Source organism: Microtus oregoni, unplaced genomic scaffold (genome assembly GCF_018167655.1).
Source record: "Microtus oregoni isolate MIOR12 unplaced genomic scaffold, Mior012 000029F_ref0000214, whole genome shotgun sequence".
NCBI lineage: Eukaryota > Metazoa > Chordata > Mammalia > Rodentia > Cricetidae > Microtus > Microtus oregoni.
In genome coordinates this window covers 15,428,792-15,448,694 of record NW_024543088.1, presented here as the reverse complement: position 1 = coordinate 15,448,694, position 19,903 = coordinate 15,428,792, and the positions used below count along the sequence as shown (strand labels likewise).

The window sequence follows — 19,903 nt, the reverse complement described above, 5'->3', positions numbered from 1 at the left end:
CACCAGGGACTGGCCCATCTGGCTGCTTCTCCCTAAATTGGGATTTGAGAAAGCAAATCCCTTTTACAGGAGAGATAAGGTATTCACAAGGGCGAGAGAGTTAGCTGTTCCACATTGTTAGAAAGATACTATGAAAGGGAAGGAATTTGGCAAGGATGTACATCATGTGAATGGGGTCACAAGTTGAGTGTAGGTGTAGAAAACATGTTCTGCAGAAACAGGAACTTATTCTTAATTATAAATGGGAACTAACTTTCAAGGACTTAAACACAGGACAAACAAGCACTTATCCTTTAACTACGAACAGAAACCTTAACCTGCACAGGACAAACTCATTCTTAATTGTCTTAACTGCAAACAGAACCCTTCACCTGCAGGATATATGTTCCCTGTTTTGGTTTCACATTAACTTTGGAGGTATATTCCTGTTCCGGTCTTGCAGTTGAGACTGGGTGTCCTCCTGTAACTCCAGCTGACCTGGAGCTTCCTATGTAGTCCAAATTGGCCTTGAAATTGAGATCTTCCTGACTTGGCTTCCTAAGTGCTGGTTTTACAAATGTGTGTCTCAAAGGAAGTGGACAGTGTTTGTGAGAATGACCAGGGGTTGTCCTCTGGCCTGCACCTGCAGACATATGAATATGTACACACACGGTGTTTTAAAATGACCTTAGTCAGACCCCCTTCAGTCAGAGGATTAGGTAGAGGAAAAAAAATCTCTCTAGTGGCTGACTCCTTTAATTTTCTGATCTTACAGCATTTCCCCGATATCAGACTCCAGGTTTTTATTATTAAGACCAATTAGACTTTGTGCTACAGATCTGCCTGTCTCTGCCTCCTGAGTGCTAGGATTAAAGGTGTGTGCCACCACTGCCTGACCTCTATGGCTAAATAGTGTGGCTAGCTCCACACTCTGATCTTTAGGCAAGTTTTAGTTGTTAAAGCACAAACAAAATATCACCACACTGGTCTCTGAGTTTGGGGACAGCCTAGTCTACAGAGTGAGTTCCAGGACAGCCAGGACTAATTCTAAAAACCTGTGTGAGCTCCTTAAAATCCCCATGAAGGGTCGGGCGATGGTGGCGCACGCCTTTAATCCCAGCACTCGGGAGGCAGAGGCAGGCGGATCTCTGTGAGTTCGAGGCCAGCCTGGTCTACAAGAGCTAGTTCCAGGACAGGAATCAAAAAGCTACGGAGAAACCCTGTCTCGAAAATAAAAAAAAAAAAAAATCCCCATGAAGGTGGAAGAAGAGAACTGATACTAGGAAGTTGTCCTCTGGCGTACACATTCACCCCCACAAAGCAATAAATAAATAAAACTTTAGATGGCCTTATAGCCACTGGACATGGTGGCACATTCAGGAAGCAGAGACTGGAGTGTCAGTGGAGGCTCAAGGTCAGCCTGATCAACAAGTTCTAGGCTATCTATCTATCTATCATCTATCTATCTACCTATCCTATCCTATCTCAAACAAACAAAAACCCAAGCTGGTAGTTTATAGAAACAGAAAGAGTGCTGTGTGTCTCCACAGGCAGGGACCCAGTATAGAAGCTGCCAGCTAAGGAATCCCAAGACTGAAGGTACAGAGAGGCAAGGCAGAATGCCCAGACTCCTGGGTTTCAAAAGAAATATGGCCTCCCTGACACCTTTATTGATACGCTAAATTCCTGCAGCTTTAAACCACCTTATGAGAGACACTGACCCAGCAGCCCTTAGGAAATGCATACATCCTACAGAGAATAGGACACCATACTGTGTTCTGAGTATTGGGGCCCTGATGGCCACATGAGAGCTGGGGCAGGTGGTAAGAGTGCTGGTTCAATAACTTCAGGAGGGTGTGAGGACTAGTCTTGGTCGTTGACACACGTGGGGAAAGGAAACTTTGGTTGAGAATTGCCTTCCATCAGATTGGCTGTGGGCATGTCTATGGGGCCATTTTCTTGATTACTGATGGATGTGGAGTGTTCTGCTCACTCTGGGAGGTGCTATCCTTGAGCAGGTGGACCTGGACTGTAAAAGAAGCCAGGCTTTGGTAGCATCAGAAGGAAGACAGTTGTGAATTTACGGCAGCCTGGTCTACACAACGAGTTCCAGGACAGCCAGGACCATGTTTTAACATTTCAAAAAGGAGGGGGGTGGAGGGAGAGAGAGGGAAGGAGGGAGGAAGGGAGGGAGGGAGAGAATGAAAGATAGCTGAGGGCTGGAGAGATGGCTCAGTGGTTAAGAGTACTTGTTCCTCTTCTACAGAACCAGGTTCAATTGCCAGCACCCACATGGTGTCTCGTAACCATTCATAGTTCAAGTTCCAAGGGATCCAGTGTCCTCTTCTGACCTCCATGGGCACATCATATATGTGGTGCAACAACATACATTCAGGCAAAACACCCATACACATAAAATAAATATAAAAATAAATTTAAAGCCAGGATGCTCAATGCCCAGCCAGCCCAGCCAAACCCAGCAGCTTGAGGTTTAATTTTTCAGACTGTGTCTCAAAGGAAGGTAAAGAGCAGTAGAGGGAGATAGATACCTGATGCTGACCTCTGGTCTTCACACGAGCATGCAGGTACCACACGTGCACATATACACTATACACAACCCCCACCCCACACACCCCCAAAGAAAAAAAATGTAAACTTTTAACTTTATTTATTTGAACTTTTAAAAATGTTTATTTTATGTGTATGGATGTTTTGCCTGTATGTATCTCTGTACACTGTGAGTGTGCCTGGTGCCCAGAAGGCCAGAAGAGAACATTAGATTCCCCTAGAACTGGAGTTACAGATGTTTGTTAGCTGCCATGTGGGTGCTAGGAATTGAACCTAGTACTCTGGCAAAGCAGCCAGTGCTCCTACCCAGGAACCGTCTCTCCAGCCCTGGAAAAGAAGCTTATCTGGTTTCCTGAAAGGCATCTTAAAGACAGGACCAGGCTCTCAGAGCCCCTGTTTGCTGGGGTGGACAGGAACTTCCTCTCCTGTTCCATGTGGGAATGACAGACTGAAGACACTCAGCTTGGCCTTTGAGGGGCAGATAGACAGGAGATCTGATGTTTCTTTCAGGGTAGCCCCAGGGTAGGGACTACAGAACCTCAGGAGTGGTGAGTAGCGGGCACCAGGTTGGCTTGTGTGTCTGTGGAGGGTGCAGGGATTTGAAGAGTACCGGACCCCAGCTCCCTCCTTGGCTATCCCCCTGCAGATGTCATCTGCCCTGCAGAGGGATAAACCTGTAGACAGGAACTGGATGGCATGCCTGGGGACATCCTCCACCCTCCTGTTTTGCACTGGCTTTTTCTTGTCCCCAACTGAGAGTCCTCAGGGCCCCGTGAGTATGACTCGGTCCAGTGAGGTCCAAACCTGGACTTCCCTGCCCCCTCCACCCACACCCACCTCAGCATCAGTCTGGATGAACAATTACCTAGAGATCATCTTTCTGGAGCTTAAGCGTGGGTGGGAGCAGATGGGATATGAGCTGGGGATTTGGGGATGGGGAAAGGTATCTGTTCCCCTTCCCCCACATCCTGGACCTTTAAAAGGCCCTCTCAGGTGTGGGGACCCTGTCACAGGCCAGGAGGAAAGTGTGGGAAAGACAAATGATGGATCAGGAAGAAGAAAGGGGCGAGGGGGGCTCAGGCCGTCTGAACAAGGTAAGAGGGCTCTGCCTGACTCCACCACCAGCTTCTTGAGGTCTCAGTACCCATGACTGACAGGATTAACTCATTTGTAGGGCATCTAATTAGCAAGCAAGTCTCTGGGGTCCCCTGACCCAGTTACCATAACACATGGGGGGTATATTAGGAGGGTATAAGTGCCCCTCCCCCTGCCCAGGGCAAATGGTTGGATTCCTAGTACTGTTCCCCTCAAGAGATGATAGGTGCTATGATTTAGGGGCACTTCTGAGCCCCATTTCTCTGGTAAGTGTCCCAGCCCCCAAACCAATCCCAGTATGGTCTTGATCTAGGACAGTGGTGGAATACTGTCCCTAGAGGCGGTACCTTGTGAAATTGTGCTGCAGGCTGGGGCCCCAGGCTGGGAGGTGGGAGGTGGGGGTTGGGGGGGGGGCAGTTCAGGGAAGGAGACTTACGTTTCATTTTGAGAAACTCTACAGAGCTGTGAGGACTATGGTGAGAGCAGAGATGGGAAAGCAGGCGCTGGCTCGGGTGGGCGCTGGATGGAAGGCAGGGACGGTACAGTACCCAGCTAAACCAAGCATGTCTGTTCCCAAGGCAGGTTCACCAGACCAAGAAGGCTTCTTCAACTTGCTGAGCCACGTGCAGGGCGATCGGATGGAGGAGCAGCGCTGTTCCTTGCAGGCTGGTCCAGGCCAGACCCCAGAAAGCCGTGAGTTGGGCATGATGCTGGGCTGGGGTCAGGGCTGGGGTGGGTACTGCCTAAGAAGCAAATGCGGCAGAGGTGCAGGGGTCCTGGGGTCTTGTGGCTCTTTGGACTCAGGCTGGAAAGCACCATGTGACCTCCTTTGGATTTGTATTCATGACCACCTGTCTCTGATCCAGAGGGTGGCCCTGCTCCCGAGATGGACAATCTCATGGATATGCTGGCCGACACCCAGGGCCGCCGCATGGATGACCAGCGTGTAACAGTCAATTCCCTGCCTGGCTTCCAACCTATCGGTCCCAAGGTAGGTGATGTCTAGATAGCCTGTGGAGTGAAGCAGTACAGCTCTCTAGATTATGCCCATCTCTAGCCAAGATAGGACGGGACCCTGTCTCTAACTCTAGAAGAGGAAAGTGCAGATGGATGTGGATGTCAGGGGGCTTAAGATCATGCAAGACTCGTGCTGGTATCAGAATGATGGCTAGATGTTACAACTCCTGCCACAACATCTGTGTACCTGGGAGGGGCCTCAGGGAGAAAACAGTTTTCCTATGGTGATGCTCCTGGGAGAAGGGCAGATGAGCTCACACACGCATGTATTAACAAAGAGCATGGGTTCTGTTTGAGGGTATTTTTGTTTTTGAGATAGTGTTTTATGTAGCTCCAGTTGGCCTCAAACCCACCAGCCAATGATGACTTTAGACTTCTAATTTTCCTACATGTACCTCCTTAGTGCTGGGATTACAGGTGACCCACCAGGAGTGGTCTGTGTGGTTAGGGATGGAATCCGGAGCTTTGGTGCACTCTGTCAACTGGGCTACACCCCCAGCTCTGTGTCTGAGTACACCATGTGCACACATGCAGGCCGGAGCCAGAAGTTAACTTCGGATATTGTTCCCCAATCGCCATCACCATTTGAAACAGGATCTTTCACTGCCCTGGAACTCACCAAGTAGACCAGGCTCGCTGGCCAGGAAGCCTTAGGGCTCCTCCTGACTCTACTCAAGCCCTGAAATTACAAGTGAATAAGACCACATCTGGCTTTTCATTTTGAAGTTGGGGATTAAACTCAGGTCTTCAAGTGCACACAGCAAGGATTTTAATGACTACGTTATCTTCTCAGCCCATTTGTTTGTTTGGTTTTGAGACAGGGTTGTGAGCCTGGAACTTTTTACATAGACCAGGTTGGTTTTGAACTTGAGATAATTCTCCTGCCTCTGCTTCTTGAGTGCTAGGATTAAAGATGTAAACCAACAGCTCAGGTCCTAACCAAGATCCCACTGAGAGTTGACTGTCTCATACCAAATACCACACTGATTGGCAGATGAAGGCAGACAAAAAGAAGTGTTGTCTAAAGGCTCCTCTGGCTTGCACTTTCCTTGGTCTCCTCCCTCTGTCTGACCCTTCTTCATCCGCAGGATGGAATGCAGAAACGACCCGGGACCCTCAGCCCTCAACCCCTGCTCACCCCTCAGGACCCTGCTGCACTCAGCTTCCGCAGGAACAGCAGCCCCCAACCCCAGACACAAGCTCCTTGAGAGTTCTAGCCATCCTGGGCCCCCCACTGGCCCCTGAAAACAACAATAAAACGCTTGGCACTAGTAACAAAGCATTGAGTGTGTGTTATTTCCTGGGTAGAGGCGCCGGGACTTGAATACTTGAAGGTCTCAGGAGCTCTGCTGAGCAGCCTGAAGAAGTCTTTCTTCCCTCTGCTTCCGGACCTTCTGTTTGAATTCTTCTAGCTCCTGGCGCTGGAATGAAGAAAAGGGTGTGATGGAAAGGAAGGAGGGGCACACACTGCAGGGCCTGGACTTACTCCCACTACCCTTCCTTTGGCTTGACAGTTCAGTATTCATCCTGGGACCCCATGCAAATCACAACCACCATATCAGTGAGTTCAGCCTGAGCCTTCAGGGAGATGGTAATATATGAGACCATTTGTGCCCTTCCCACTTTTTAAGACAGGCTAGTCTTGAGCTCATTATGCAGGAGAGAATACCCAGAATTCTCGATCCTCCTGCATCCACTCCTAAGCACTAGAATGCTGCAATTACAGCCCTCTCTCCCTGCTCCCTCTCTCTAACCTTTTGCAGTCCAGGCTGACTCAATCTGATAATCCTCCTACCGCTACTTCCAAGTAATCACGGATATAACCCATCTCTAACAGTAAGAAACTTGTATGGAAACAAGGTCTCTAGCCCAGGATAGCCTGGAACTCCTATTCGATTTTTTGTTTCCAATTTCCTATCTATGGCTGATGATGGAATTTATTCCAAGTCCACCCAGGGTAAGGTGACCCAGCCCCTTGGAAGAATGGGCTCCTTACCTGAGCCTCCTTCTCTGGTGGCCACAGCTCCCTCTGTGGAACAAGGTCACAGGTGAGAACACAGCCAGGAGAAGCCAGAGTCCCTCATTCAAAGCAGAGTTGCACATGAGAGGCAGGTAATGGTCCCCAGCAACAAGTCAGTGCCTCATATCCTGCCTTCCCCATCTCCAGGAATGACCCAGCAAACTCTCCTGGTACCCACCTTGCGCTGGACAACATAGTCCTCAAACCACTCTGCCTGATTGGAGATCCAAAACATAACCACGGGGAAAGTGAGGTAGAGTGACATCTGCAAAAGCAAGGGGTGGATAGACAGAGCCCAGAACTATCACCACCCTAGTACAGGGAGATTGTAGGAAAGTCCAGAAGACAGATCTATCCTTCTACACAGGCCAGGAGCCTGGCCTCGAGGCCTCCCCAAGGAACTCCAGAAATCCTACCAGGAGAATAGAAATTCGGCACCTTAAAGCCTGGTCTTCCTGATCCAGTAGGCTTTATACGTAACAGTCCTGTCCAAGCCTCACTCTCAAACACACACACACACATACACACCAAGGCGCACGGCGGTGGGGGGGGGGCAGTCCAACAGCTCTTACTACAAAGATATATTCTTGAGATGTTATTACCTCCCAATCTGATCCCCGTAGCATTTTAAATAGAGGCCTCATTTTTTCAATTATCCTCTTCTACATATAGAAGTCGACCTACTGAGACAGACCTATTAGGAGCCCGGGGCTCCCCTTCTGGATCTGAAGCCTCCTTTTCATTCTTCTCTGAGACGCTTCCTCAGACCAAACCCAGCCTCTCCATTTTAAGCCCCCACAGCTAGAGCTCATTCCGCTGAGTTTCAATACAAATCTCAGATACTTTCTCCGTGGAACTCCCCGCTCTGCCCTTCTCTCGCTTCCAATAACTATTCTCAAATTCTGAAAGATTTTCAAACGGCCAACCCACTCCTGAGCTCACTGACCCGAAACACCTCCAGCTTCACCCCCATCTCGCTTCTCGTGTTCTATGAAGCCACTTCCGCCCAAAGGCGACTCTCCAGCAATACAAAATCTCATTGGGGTATCTGAGACGCGATATTAAAGCTAAGTGGCCAATAACGCGCATGGTGGCGTCATCTTCCGGCGCCGATTTTCTGCTTCCGGTCACAGCCTTGACGATACAAAATTCGACAGAGCAGGCCCTGCAGAGAAAGTGACGTGCAGCCAATAGAGAAACTCTGGCCCGAGAGGGCGGGCCTTCTGTGAGTGACGCCACCAGAGCACGACTCTCGTCTGTACCTGGGATCCAGGAAGATGGTGGTGATGGCGCGGGTTCCGCGTCCCGAGCGGCCGGATCTTGTTTTTGTAAGTCTGCGACGAGCCCAAGAGTGATCCGTGAGGGAAGATCCGAAGCTAGATTCCTCCCCGGCTCGGAATCTGGCTATGGCGGGGGGGGGGGGGGGGTTAGATCCAGATTGTGTAAGCCCAGCAGTCCATGGGGATCCTAACGAGCCAAAGGCGACATGTCAAAACACTGACCAGGCCGGGAATGAAGAACCGGGTCTTTCAATGCCTGAGTGAAGCGAGGAGCTGCTTTTGAAGTTAAGGTCTTGATGTCAAGAGCGGAAGGGGATAGTAGGGAAAAGGTATGGATCTTGATAGACATAGTGACCGGGTTAGAGTTCTGACTTCTGGGGCTACAAGAACCTTGAAGGATGAAGAAAAGACTAGTGATGTGGATGGCCCCTGGGATCCTAAAAAGGTGAAATTTTGGTGGCTGAAACAGAGGCTCCATATTTAAATTGCGTTTATAGTGTTTTGGGTTAAGGGCCATAACTGGTATGTGGGTTTCTGGGGTTTAACCAAGGGTCTTGAGCGTGCTAAGCAAGCACTCTACAATTGATCTATATCCCCCCACAAATATGTGTGTGTACCCCAGCTCCGGAGATAAAAACCCTTTAGCTTGCAATTTCTGGGGTAGCGTTGAGCTAAAGTACAAGGTAATGAGATCCTGAAGGGCCAGAAATTTGATGGACCTGGGGCTGCGGAGGTGGCTCAGTTGATAAAGTGCTTGCTGTAGAAGCATAGGCCCTCAGTTCAGAACCCTAGCACCCATAAAATGCTAGTGAGAGACCCTGTCTCAAAAGGCAGAGAGCAATTGAGGAGGACCTCTGGCTTCTTCCAGCATCGGCTTTCACATGTGCATATATGAATGTATACACCTACAAAAAAGTATTTTTGTTTTGTTGGAGATAAGATCTCACTATGTAACTCTGACTGGCCTGGAACTTACTGTAGACCAGCCTGCCCTTGAACTCATAGAAATCCATCTGTATCTGCCTCCGTAGAAGAGGCTGGAAGAAAAAATAAATAAATGAAAAACTTTAAAATTTTGAGGCAGGTTTGGTAGCACATACCTTTGAGTCCAGTACTTGGGAAGCAGAAGCAGGTAGATCTCTGTGAGTTTGAAGTCAATGCGGTCTACATAGTGAGTTCCAGGACAGCCAGAGCAAATAGTGAGACCCTGTCTTAGGTGGGGAAATCTTTAAACTTTCATTGTCTGGGCCTGGCATGAAGATAGGCCTGGTGCTGACAGTATGAGCATGGGGGAGCAAAGCCTTATGTCTGGGGAGAAGTGTTGTGAGTAGATGCCTCCTGTTGACAGTGGTGGAGGTCTGGCGCCCGGACCTGTGCGCCTGTGTCACAAAAGTCTAGAGATTATAGGGAAGACATGGGAGTGGAAAATGGATGGTGAAAATGTCCAAAAATCACTGTATATATGTATGGAATTGCCAAAAAATTTTTAGAGTGGGGGAATTGGGACCAGGGAGTGGGCAGTGGGATTTACTGGCCAAAGCTGATACTTGGGCAGGGGTCTCCTTAACCACTAGCAGCTGAGAAGTGTCCTTGGGCAGTTGAGCTCCGAGGGTCAGAGATCTGCACTGACACTCTAGCCCAGCGGTTCTCAACCTTCCCAACGCTGTGCCTCTTTAATACACTTCCGCATGTTGTAGTGTCCCCAACCATAAGATTATTTTCATTGCTACTTCATAACTGTAGTTTTGGGCTGGAAAGATGGTTCAGCGGTTAGGAGCATTGCCTGCTCTTCCAGAGGTCCTGAGTTCAATTCCCAGCAACCACATGGTGGCTCACAACCATCTGTAATGAGGTCTGGTGCTCTCTTCTGGCCTGCAGGCATACATGCAGACAGAATATTGTATACATAATAAATAAATAAATAAATAAATAAATATTTTTTAAAAAAGGCGTGCGCCACCACCGGCTGGCCATACTTACATAACTGTAGTTTTGCTACTGTAATGAACCACAGTGTAAATATCTGTGTCTTCCGGTGGTCTTAGTTGACACCTGTGAAAAGGTTTTTCATCCCCCAAAGGAGATGTGACCTACAGGCTGAGAACTACTGCTGTAGCATCCGAGTGACTCGTAATCCTGTTTCAACAGAGGAAGAAACCGTGCCTGGGACCTTGTTGTGTTGTGTTTGTTTGCTTGTTAAAGATGTATTTTATTTTTTTTATTTTTTTTTTGGTTTTGTGAGACAGGGTTTCTCTGTGGTTTTGGAGCCTGTCCTGGAACTAGCTCTTGTAGACCAGGCTGGTCTCGAACTCACAGAGATCCGCCTGCCTCTGCCTTCCGAGTGCTGGGATTAAAGGCGTGCGCCACCACCGCCTGGCTTAAAGATGTATTTTTAAAATCATGTTTGTGTATGTATCTTTGTATGGGTATATGCCTGTCAATCAGGTGTCCATAGAGGCCAGAGACGGGAGTTATAGGTGGTTATGAGCTGCCTGAGGTGAGTGCAGGGAGCTGAGTTCGAGTCCTCTGCAAGAGCAGTACATGCTTTTAACTGCTTGCTGAGCCGTGTCTCTAGCCCTGTTTGTTTTTAAGTATGGTGTGTATGTAGTGCTTGAGTGTGTGTGAATGTGTATTGGCCAGGAATAGATGTTAGATGTATTCCTCAGTTGCTCTCCATCTTTTTGAGACAAAGTCTTCTCTCTGAACCTGAAGCTCGCTGGCTAACTAAATGCCTGGCTAATGAGCTCCAGGGATCTACCCCTGTCTGGTTGCCCCGCATTGGGATTATAGGTAGACACTGCCATGCCTGGCATTTATATGAGCGTTGGGGATCTGAACTCAGGGAGTCATGCGTGTACATACTGACTGGGCCATTTTTCTATTACATTTTGGTTTCTCTTATTCTTTTTTTTTTTTTATCTTAGCATGTGCAAGAGGTAAGTCGTGTGTGCATGTGGAAAGTAGAGGACATCTTAAGGAACTGAGTCTCTCCTACGATGTGGATCAAACTCAGATCTCAGGCTCGGTGGCAGGTGCCTCTTCCCACTGGGCTTCTCACCAACCTCGCATTTGTTTTATTCTTTGAGGCCTTTCTGTTCTGAAGTGGTGGGAGTGCAGGCTTGCGCCACCGCCTTTTGTTGGGGCATGGAATTTTAGTCGAAGCCTAGAGTTTGATGCTAAGACCCATTATAGGATGTGAGTCCACCGAGACTAAGGACAGGCCTCTTCTCCCTTCCCCTGGCAGGAGGAGGAGGACCTTCCCTATGAGGAAGAAATCATGAGGAATCAGTTCTCCGTCAAATGCTGGCTCCGCTACATCGAGTTCAAACAGGGGGCCCCCAAGCCCCGGCTCAATCAGTTGTACGAGCGGGCACTCAAACTGCTTCCCTGCAGGTGAAAATGGCCCTTCCTGTGCTACCCTCCTCACCAGCCCCACCCCTCCGCATGCGGCACAGCCCAAACGGCACTGTGTCCCAGGTGACTGCTGTGGCCTCCCTTCCTGAAGCACAGCCCCCGTGGGTCACACCTCTCGTGTCCCAGTCTTTCCCTTCCTCGTGAGCTCTCTTACCCCTCCTCAGAGCAAAGGAAGGATTCGGGGTTTCATGAGCCATTGTGTCTGTCTTTCCCACTCTATAGCTACAAACTCTGGTACCGCTATCTGAAGGCACGCCGGGCACAGGTGAAGCATCGCTGCGTGACTGATCCTGCCTATGAAGATGTCAACAACTGCCATGAGAGGGCCTTTGTGTTCATGCACAAGGTAGGAGCTGGAGAGGGGCTGTGAGTGGGAGCTGTTTCTCCAGGGATATGTAAACAGATGTCTACCCCTTCCTTACAGTGCTCCAACAAAACAGTATAGGTCCACCCAAATGTTCCACTGACTCGAGGAACTAACAAGTTTACTGGGCCCATTTACAGAGCTCAGTGAGGGGTAATGAGGCCTCTTGTCTCCCTGCTGCCCTTATGCCCTAGATATGGATAGCAAGCAGGCCATGGAGCCTGTAGCTCAGACCTGGCCCATTGCTCTCCATTATTTCCAGATGCCACGTCTGTGGCTAGACTACTGCCAGTTCCTCATGGACCAGGGACGAGTAACACACACCCGCCGCACCTTTGATCGTGCCCTCCGGGCCTTACCCATCACACAGCACTCTCGCATCTGGCCCCTGTACCTCCGCTTCCTACGCTCCCACCCACTGCCTGAGACTGCTGTGAGAGGCTACCGTCGCTTCCTCAAGGTAAGACCACTGAACAGTCCATTTGCCGGGTCGGCTTCCAAACCTTGGCTCACTGGGATAAGGGCCCTCATGCAACAGAGAGGCTGCAGGAAGAGGCTCCTATGGATAGAAACAGTTTATTTGTGATTTTGTGTGTGTGTGTGTGTGTGTGTGTGTGTGTGTGTGTGCGCGCGCGCGCGCGCGCGTGCATGGGTGTGTGGCATGTAGAGGCTCAAAGTTGACCTTGGATATCTTCAATTACTCTGCATATTGAGGAAGGATCTCTTACTGAGCCGAGAGCGTACCAGCTAGAACCTCTAGCCCCAGGGATCCGCTCCAGTGTTGCCATGGCTACCCAATGTTTATGTGGGTTCTAAGGATTCCTCATGTTTGCAAGGCAAATGCTTTATACACTGAGCCTTCTTGCCAGCCCCTGTGGTTTACTATGTTTGGTTCTTAAGTAGTTAGCTTTTAGCTTGTACCTGCTCCACAGCAGGCGTAGAGATGAGAGCTAGGGAGAGCGTGCATAAAGCAGTCACCAGCACCTGCACCGGACTTTCAGACTAACTGGTAGACACATACATGAACCAGTTATGTGAAACAGAAGGAAACCCGGCCTTGGGAAGAGGGGAGAGGGCAGTGGGCAGCATGGCAGGCGGAGCATGTGTGCTCGGGCTTGTGATAACTGTTGTCGTCAGTTCCCTAGCACGCTACAGCTTGGGCAGCAGCTTGTGACAGAAGCAGGTCCTTTCCTGACCATCTGAGTCTAAGTTGGACTGCTTAGAAGTAATTGGACAGGGTGGTGGCTGGGGGAGGTGTCAAGGCTGGACCACTCAGGGCTGAGGCTGAAGGCCCAGGCTAGATTACTGTCTCAATTCCTCTTCCTGTGGCAGTGACAAAACACCCTAAATCAATGTAAGGGAGAAGGGTTTGCTTTGGCTCACAGTTCAGGGGTGCATAGACGAGAAGAAGCTCGTAGTCACATCACATCCAAGATCAGAAAACAGCCATGCATGCACGCTTGTGTGCTGCCCAATGTGTCTGTGTTATACAGCATCCCTGCCCGGGAAGTGATCCTATCCATAAGGAACGTGAGCGTTCTCATATAAATGAACATAGTCCAGATAATCTTTCACACATGTAACTACAGACCCATCTCTGAGGTGATTCTAGAGTCTGCCGGGTTCATAGTTAACATTGACCAGCAGAAGTGCTGTAGCCAAGCTAGACCCATGGTATCAAGACCAAGGTCCGAGACTGAACCGTTGAGCCCAGGCTGCACCACCAGAGAGCTGAGGCTGGCTGAGTTGAGCTGGCTGTTTGCTAAAAGACATGTAAATGGGGTTGGGAGGCCTTGAGAAACGTCATCTCCTGCAGCCCCGTTCACCAGTGGGGTGGGTCTTCTCCAGCTCAGTCCTGAGAGTGCTGAGGAATACATCGAGTACCTGAAATCCAGTGACCGGCTGGATGAGGCTGCACAACGCCTGGCCACCGTGGTGAACGACGAGCGCTTTGTGTCCAAGGCGGGCAAGTCCAACTACCAGGTGGGTCTGGTGGAATATGGAGGCTGGGTGAGAGGTGTCCTCCATCCTGGACCAAGACTGAGATGTCCCCAACTCCCTGTGTCCTGCAGCTGTGGCATGAGCTCTGCGACCTTATCTCCCAGAACCCGGACAAGGTACAGTCCCTCAATGTAGATGCCATAATCCGTGGTGGACTCACCCGCTTCACCGACCAGCTGGGCAAGCTATGGTGCTCGCTGGCTGACTACTACATCCGCAGTGGCCACTTCGAGAAGGTATGTGGGTACCTAGGCCTCCGCTGTGAGGTGGGTCTCTGGAGGACACTCAGAGTGCACGGCCAGGCAACAAGCACATACTGTGTGTGACACATCACATAGCCCACGTTTCCACCCCAGCAGTAAGGATGGGTGCAGAGCCCTGGAGAGAGGCTAACTTCAGGACGGGCTGACTTGGGGTCTGCTTCTCTTACCTCCTCGCCATGTGGTCTGGGACCTCGTAAGTGTGAGTGTCCTGTTTGAGAGCTTGTTTGGAGGGGTCTTGTGAGTCTTGTTTGGAGGGGTCTTGTGAATCTTGCAAGTTTCATTTATTTTCTGAGCCTTAGGAGCCTCCTCCTTCCTCCAGAAGGGAGTGTTGCACTTAGGAAAAGATAGCTTCAGCAAGCTGAGCTCAGAGTTCTGTGGGAGCTAAAGCGTCGCTGATCAATTGGTTGGTTGGTTGGTTGGTTGGTTGGTTGGTTGGTTTTCAGGACAGGGTTTCTCTGTGTAGCTCTGGCTATCCTAGAACTCGCTTTGTAGACCAGGCTGGCCTCAAACTCATAGAGATCCACCTGCCCCTGCCTCATGAGTACTAGGATTAAAGGTGTGTGCCACCACTGCCTGGCACTCATCTGTTCTTTCAGGGCCAGTGCTTTATTGAGGTGTCTCACGTAAGTCTTGAGATGGTGCTGCACAGGGGGCTACCTAGCTTACAGAGGAGGCCCTGCAGTTCCAGGCTGTCACGTAGTGCAGGGCAGGCACGGGCCAGCAGGGCTCCACTCTGTGCTCAGCACTTGGTAGCCCTCGGTTGCTGGTCCTTGTGGGTGGACTCTCATGCCTCCCCTCTGTACTTTTCCTCACCCTGTGTCTGAGCCCCACAGGCTCGGGACGTGTACGAGGAGGCTGTGCGCACTGTGATGACTGTGCGGGACTTCAGCCAGGTGTTCGACAGCTACGCCCAGTTCGAGGAGAGCATGATTGCAGCAAAGATGGAGACTTCCTCTGAACTGGGGCGTGAGGAGCAGGGTACGGTGTGCGATGGTGGACATCGAGGTCAGGGTATCCTGGAGTAGCCATAATTGTGTACAGGCATGGCAGGAGGGCTGGGGCTAGGTACAGGGTGGTCAGCCTGGCTCTTTAGGGTATATACACTGGGCTTAGAGGAAAGGAAGCATAAAGACAGAGGTAGCCAAGGGCCTGTGCTGTTACCTCCAACCTTCCTAGCTTCATGAACGTGTTTGGCTCCCAGATGACGTGGACCTGGAGTTGCGCCTGGCCCGCTTCGAGCAGCTCATTAGCCGGCGGCCCCTACTCCTCAACAGTGTCCTGCTGCGCCAGAACCCACACCATGTCCATGAGTGGCACAAGCGTGTGGCCCTGCATCAGGGCCACCCCCGTGAGGTACGTGATGGTCCCCCAGCCCATGTTGCCCTGCCTCTTAGATCTGCCATTGCCAAACTCTGTCCTCACCTATCTGATCCTCCTCTTCCAGATTATCAACACATACACAGAGGCTGTGCAGACAGTGGACCCTTTCAAGGCCACAGGCAAGCCCCACACGCTGTGGGTTGCATTTGCCAAGTTTTATGAAGATAATGGACAGCTGGATGATGTAAGTGAGTTACATTTATGCATGCATCTGTGTACAGGTCTTTTCACCATGGGACTTAGGGGTGGCCAAGTGGCAGGGTCTCACTCAGTCTCTGCCCATCACCACAGGCCCGTGTCATCCTAGAGAAGGCCACCAAGGTAAACTTCAAGCAAGTGGATGACTTGGCAAGCGTGTGGTGCCAGTGTGGGGAGCTGGAGCTCCGGCATGAGAATTATGATGAGGCCTTGAAGCTGCTGCGGGTAAGGCTGTGAAGACCAACCAGAGGTGGGTACTGGGGCCCAGGACAACCTCTCAGCGTCTCATTGCCTCTGCCACTGTCTCTCCACAGAAAGCTACAGCATTGCCTGCCCGCAGGGCTGAGTACTTTGATGGTTCAGAGCCAGTGCAGAACCGTGTATACAAGTCGCTGAAGGTGTGGTCCATGCTTGCCGACTTGGAGGAAAGTCTGGGCACCTTCCAGGTCAGCTGCCATGGAGAGGGGTGAGGCAGAGCTGGTTGCCAGCCCTAGAGTGGAGCATTCCCTGACCTATTTCTGTCCCCACAGTCAACCAAAGCCGTGTATGACCGAATCCTGGACCTGCGCATAGCCACACCGCAGATCGTCATCAACTATGCCATGTTCCTAGAGGAGCACAAGTACTTTGAGGAGAGCTTTAAGGTGAGGCGTGCACTAAGGCTGCAAGTCAAGGCCAAGGCACAGTAAGGGGTTCCTCGTGGTCTGCAGATGTCCTCTCTCTAGCACTGTCTGTGCGTCTGTGTTTAGACACATCAGGACCACGGGATAGGGGCTTGGCTTAGTTATTCTCGCTTTTGTCGGGACAGAACGTCTGACAAAGGCAAGATAAGGCAGGAAGAGTTTATTCTGGCTCCCATTTAGAGGATTTATTGCATCATGGCAGGCATGGCAATGGAAACATCCTATGGCTATTCCCGATGCACCTGCAGTCAGGAAGCAGAGAGGGGCGAATGCTGGCGATTGGCTCAGTTTCTCCTTTTATGTAGTCTAGGATCGCAGCCCATGGGATGGTACCTCCCCCCCGCCCCCCACACACATTTAAGATGGATCTTCCTACCTCAGTTAACATAAGTAAGACTTTTAAACCTGTCCTTAGGTCATTCTAGAATCCTGTTAATCTGACTCTAGAATGCTGGTAAGCTGACAACAGTAACTATCATGGGGCTGTTTTTATTCCTTTTAGTAGGACTTTGGGAATTTGAAGCAGGGGCTCTTACCACTGAGCAACATCTTGGTCCTTGATCTCTTGTAAAGCCACCAGTCATTACTGGTTAGGCCTACCCTAATATCATTTAAGTCTGTTTCCCCTTTTTCAAATAAAATACTTGCATGGTAAAACACTGGGCATCGGGGCCTCAGTGCATGGATGCTGTGGGGTATGGACACTTCCCCCACAGCCTGGTTCTGAGTCTTTCTCCAGGTTCTTGTGTGAAATAGAATAAATGTGGGCGCCATGTGTGCAGCTCCCATTGGTTTTTATTCAAGTGATAGGGTGTAGGTGGATACAGTGGTGGGTGTGTTTGTGTTTGTGAGGGCCATAGGCAGATACACAGGTAGGAGACTGCATTTATTCACATGTCCCCGATCCTGCCTAGGAATGTGAACCCTTTCTTAGAATATTGGGTGCCCGTGTCTGTAGAGGTTAGGAGCTACCTCATCCATGAAGTTTAGAAAATCCCTGTTGTACCTATACCTTAGGCCCTTGTAGTTGGTGAGGGAGAAGGGGTCCAGTGCAGGCTTATGGAAGACATGAACCAAGGGCATCTGGGTGCTGACACCTCTATATCTCCCTTGGAAACAGGCATACGAGCGTGGCATATCACTGTTCAAATGGCCCAACGTGTCAGACATCTGGAGCACCTACCTGACCAAATTCATTGCCCGCTACGGGGGCCGCAAGCTGGAACGTGCACGGGACCTCTTCGAGCAGGCACTAGATGGCTGCCCGCCCAAATATGCCAAGAGTGAGAAATCTGGGCTGTCACGGGACATTGGGGTGGGTGGTGTGTGCTGAGCTTTGAACTGCTAACTGGACCCTCTTGTCCTGTGCAGCACTATACCTGCTGTATGCACAGCTGGAGGAGGAGTGGGGCCTTGCCCGTCATGCCATGGCCGTGTATGATCGCGCTACCAGGGCAGTGGAGCCAGCCCAGCAGTATGATATGTTCAATATCTACATCAAGCGGGCTGCTGAGATCTATGGTGTCACCCACACTCGTGGCATCTACCAGAAGGCCATTGAGGTACCTACCACTAGTGTATGGGGTTGGGGTTCAGGCAGACAGAAGGATCGCAAAAACCTGCCTGTGTAGAGGGTGGCAAAAGGCCTTCCTGAAGCCAGGTACTGACCACCACCACCCCACTCTCTCTAACTGCATGGTGTCAGGTGCTGTCTGATGAGCATGCCCGGGAGATGTGCCTGCGGTTTGCAGACATGGAGTGCAAGCTTGGTGAAATTGACCGCGCCCGGGCCATCTACAGTTTCTGCTCCCAGATCTGTGACCCCAGGGTAGGGCTGGGTCTGGGTTCGGGGAGGTACGGGTGGGCAATGGGGATCTACACCAAGCACCTGGATCACCCACATGCCTGCACCCCTCCACAGACAACTGGGGCATTCTGGCAAACATGGAAGGACTTTGAGGTTCGGCATGGCAATGAGGACACCATCAGGGAGATGCTGAGGATACGTCGGAGTGTGCAGGCCACATATAATACTCAAGTCAACTTCATGGCCTCACAGATGCTCAAGGTGTCCGGCAGTGCCACAGGCACAGGTGAGCTGCTTAACCTCCCTTTCCTAATCATGACCAGGCCACAAGGGGCAGTGTCTTCCCCATCTCAGAGCCTAGGCTGCCTAGGACTGGCAGCCCCTGGAGTCAGCCTGAACTGGTCTGCTGTACCCCACAGTGTCTGACCTGGCTCCTGGGCAGAGCGGCATGGATGACATGAAGTTGCTAGAACAGCGGGCAGAGCAGCTAGCAGCTGAGGCAGAGCGGGACCAGCCCCCTAGGGCCCAGAGCAAGATCTTCTTTGTAAGGTGAGGACAGGAGGGTGCATGGTCCAGTCCTTCTTAGGGAGGCTGGGGGGGAGGGAGTACCACTGAGACCACCTTCCCTCCCCAACTCTAGGAGTGATGCATCCAGGGACGAGCTGGCAGAGCTGGCTCAGCAGGCCAATCCCGAGGAGATCCAGCTGGGCGAGGAAGAGGACGAGGATGAGATGGACCTGGAGCCCAATGGTCAGTGGCCGGCCTGCCCAGGGGTCAAGGGTAGAGGTGGGCTACTCTCCATCCTACCCCCAGAGGAGTAACCACCTCAACCCTACCTCCCTCACAGAAGTCCGACTGGAACAGCAGAGCGTGCCAGCTGCTGTATTTGGGAGCCTGAAGGAAGACTGACACCCTCTACACTATTTTTTCTCTCCATCGTCCCTCCCCCATACCCACCTCTGTAATACAGCCCCTCTTTGTACATCACTGTCTCAGCCTCCTTCCTGCTGCCCAGGTGCCTCAGGGCATGCTACCTCAGAGCTGCCTGGCTCTGAGCCCTGATTGGCTGGGATGGGAGGTGGGGTAGTCAGGAGCCCTGGCAGGTGGACAGTCTGCCCTCACCCTGTAGAGCCAGTTCTGGACGCTGCAGGGCCAGTTCCCCTGCCCCACCCCAGGCCTCTTGTCAGGCTTGCCCAGTAAGATGGCTCCTTGGGGCTCAAGCTGAGGGGCACCTGGCCCCACTTGTGTGGGTGTCATAGCTCCAGGACTTGACAAACCCACGAGCCCCATGTAGTCAGCAGGCCCTGTGACCCTACCAGTAAGGCACTTGAATCACTGGCTAGAGGCCAGGAACCAGGCCCTGTGCACAGGCCACATTCTGGGTGGAGGCCTTATTGCTTAAGCTCTGGGAAGGAAGCCATTAGTTGCCTCTAGACCATTAAGGGGCTTTTGGCATCAGGGGACATAATCAGATTTGAGTTCTGAGCAGGTCACGCAGGCTGCCATGTGAGCAGGGGGCAGTGGAGACAGCTGTTGGTTTGGATCATGGGATAGTCACAGGGGTGGCTTTAGGAGGTGAGCTGTATGTGATTTCGGCAGTGTCTGGGAAGCCAGGCTGTAGTGAGCCTTACACCTGAGCCCTGCACCTACAGCGGCAACTGGATCCTTAGATATGGGACTCTGAAGAGGAACACAGAATCCTAAGCTCAGAGACTGTAACTGAGCCCTGAAATGAAGGCAGGCTGGCACGAAGAAATGGAGATCGAGTTAGAAGTTGGCTGCACACCAAATGCCAGGAAAGATGAATAACAGCCACATGGAGGAGGAAAATTAG

At 51.1% G+C, this 19,903-nt stretch overlaps 3 protein-coding genes across 9 annotated transcripts; 2 read left to right on the top strand and 1 right to left on the bottom strand.

Moving 5' to 3' along the window:
- Positions 1-3,242: 3,242 nt before the first annotated feature.
- Positions 3,243-5,926, top strand: Pcp2 (Purkinje cell protein 2). 6 transcript variants are annotated; one of them, XM_041678108.1, is made up of 4 exons: positions 3,243-3,319; positions 4,221-4,335; positions 4,509-4,633; positions 5,748-5,926. In XM_041678108.1, the coding sequence occupies exons 2-4, from the start codon at positions 4,281-4,283 to the stop codon at positions 5,865-5,867; spliced, it is 300 nt and encodes a 99-aa protein (XP_041534042.1). In that variant the 5' UTR covers positions 3,243-3,319; positions 4,221-4,280; the 3' UTR covers positions 5,868-5,926. The 6 variants fall into 6 exon arrangements, with proteins under 6 accessions (XP_041534042.1, XP_041534043.1, XP_041534041.1 ...); XM_041678109.1 differs by lacking the exon at positions 3,243-3,319 and adding an exon at positions 3,574-3,641; XM_041678107.1 differs by lacking the exon at positions 3,243-3,319 and adding an exon at positions 3,810-3,908.
- Positions 5,927-5,936: 10 nt separating this feature from the next.
- Positions 5,937-7,764, bottom strand: LOC121464973 (protein PET100 homolog, mitochondrial). 2 transcript variants are annotated; one of them, XM_041678114.1, is made up of 4 exons: positions 7,626-7,764; positions 6,858-6,944; positions 6,656-6,688; positions 5,937-6,080 (listed from the first exon to the last, which is right to left on the bottom strand). In XM_041678114.1, the coding sequence occupies exons 1-4, from the start codon at positions 7,650-7,652 to the stop codon at positions 5,997-5,999; spliced, it is 231 nt and encodes a 76-aa protein (XP_041534048.1). In that variant the 5' UTR covers positions 7,653-7,764; the 3' UTR covers positions 5,937-5,996. The 2 variants fall into 2 exon arrangements, with proteins under 2 accessions (XP_041534048.1, XP_041534047.1); XM_041678113.1 differs by lacking the exon at positions 7,626-7,764 and adding an exon at positions 7,282-7,619.
- Positions 7,765-7,892: 128 nt separating this feature from the next.
- Xab2 (XPA binding protein 2) lies at positions 7,893-19,051 on the top strand. Its single transcript, XM_041678051.1, has 19 exons — positions 7,893-8,007; positions 11,204-11,352; positions 11,596-11,719; positions 12,000-12,197; positions 13,586-13,720; positions 13,810-13,974; positions 14,835-14,979; positions 15,203-15,354; positions 15,446-15,565; positions 15,673-15,804; positions 15,894-16,025; positions 16,110-16,223; positions 17,383-17,545; positions 17,634-17,824; positions 17,968-18,090; positions 18,184-18,355; positions 18,489-18,618; positions 18,710-18,819; positions 18,917-19,051. The coding sequence occupies exons 1-19, from the start codon at positions 7,957-7,959 to the stop codon at positions 18,976-18,978; spliced, it is 2,568 nt and encodes an 855-aa protein (XP_041533985.1). The 5' UTR covers positions 7,893-7,956; the 3' UTR covers positions 18,979-19,051.
- Positions 19,052-19,903: the final 852 nt, after the last annotated feature.

Excerpts from the sequence above, each read along its gene's own strand:
- Xab2 (XM_041678051.1), top strand. The coding sequence starts at position 7,957 with ATGGTGGTGATGGCGCGGGTTCCGCGTCCCGAGCGGCCGGATCTTGTT. Across the intron at positions 16,224-17,382 it reads ACTTTGAGGAGAGCTTTAAG|GCATACGAGCGTGGCATATC; the intron begins GTGAGGCGTGCA and ends CCTTGGAAACAG. Across the intron at positions 17,825-17,967 it reads TCTACCAGAAGGCCATTGAG|GTGCTGTCTGATGAGCATGC; the intron begins GTACCTACCACT and ends GCATGGTGTCAG.
- LOC121464973 (XM_041678113.1), bottom strand. The coding sequence starts at position 7,323 with ATGAGGCCTCTATTTAAAATGCTACGGGGATCAGATTGGGAG. Across the intron at positions 6,945-7,281 it reads TACGGGGATCAGATTGGGAG|ATGTCACTCTACCTCACTTT; the intron begins GTAATAACATCT and ends TTGCTTTTGCAG. Across the intron at positions 6,689-6,857 it reads ACTATGTTGTCCAGCGCAAG|AGGGAGCTGTGGCCACCAGA; the intron begins GTGGGTACCAGG and ends CTTGTTCCACAG.
- Pcp2 (XM_041678107.1), top strand. The coding sequence starts at position 3,828 with ATGGTTGGATTCCTAGTACTGTTCCCCTCAAGAGATGATAGGTGCTAT. Across the intron at positions 4,336-4,508 it reads AGGCCAGACCCCAGAAAGCC|AGGGTGGCCCTGCTCCCGAG; the intron begins GTGAGTTGGGCA and ends TCTCTGATCCAG. Across the intron at positions 4,634-5,747 it reads TCCAACCTATCGGTCCCAAG|GATGGAATGCAGAAACGACC; the intron begins GTAGGTGATGTC and ends CTTCATCCGCAG.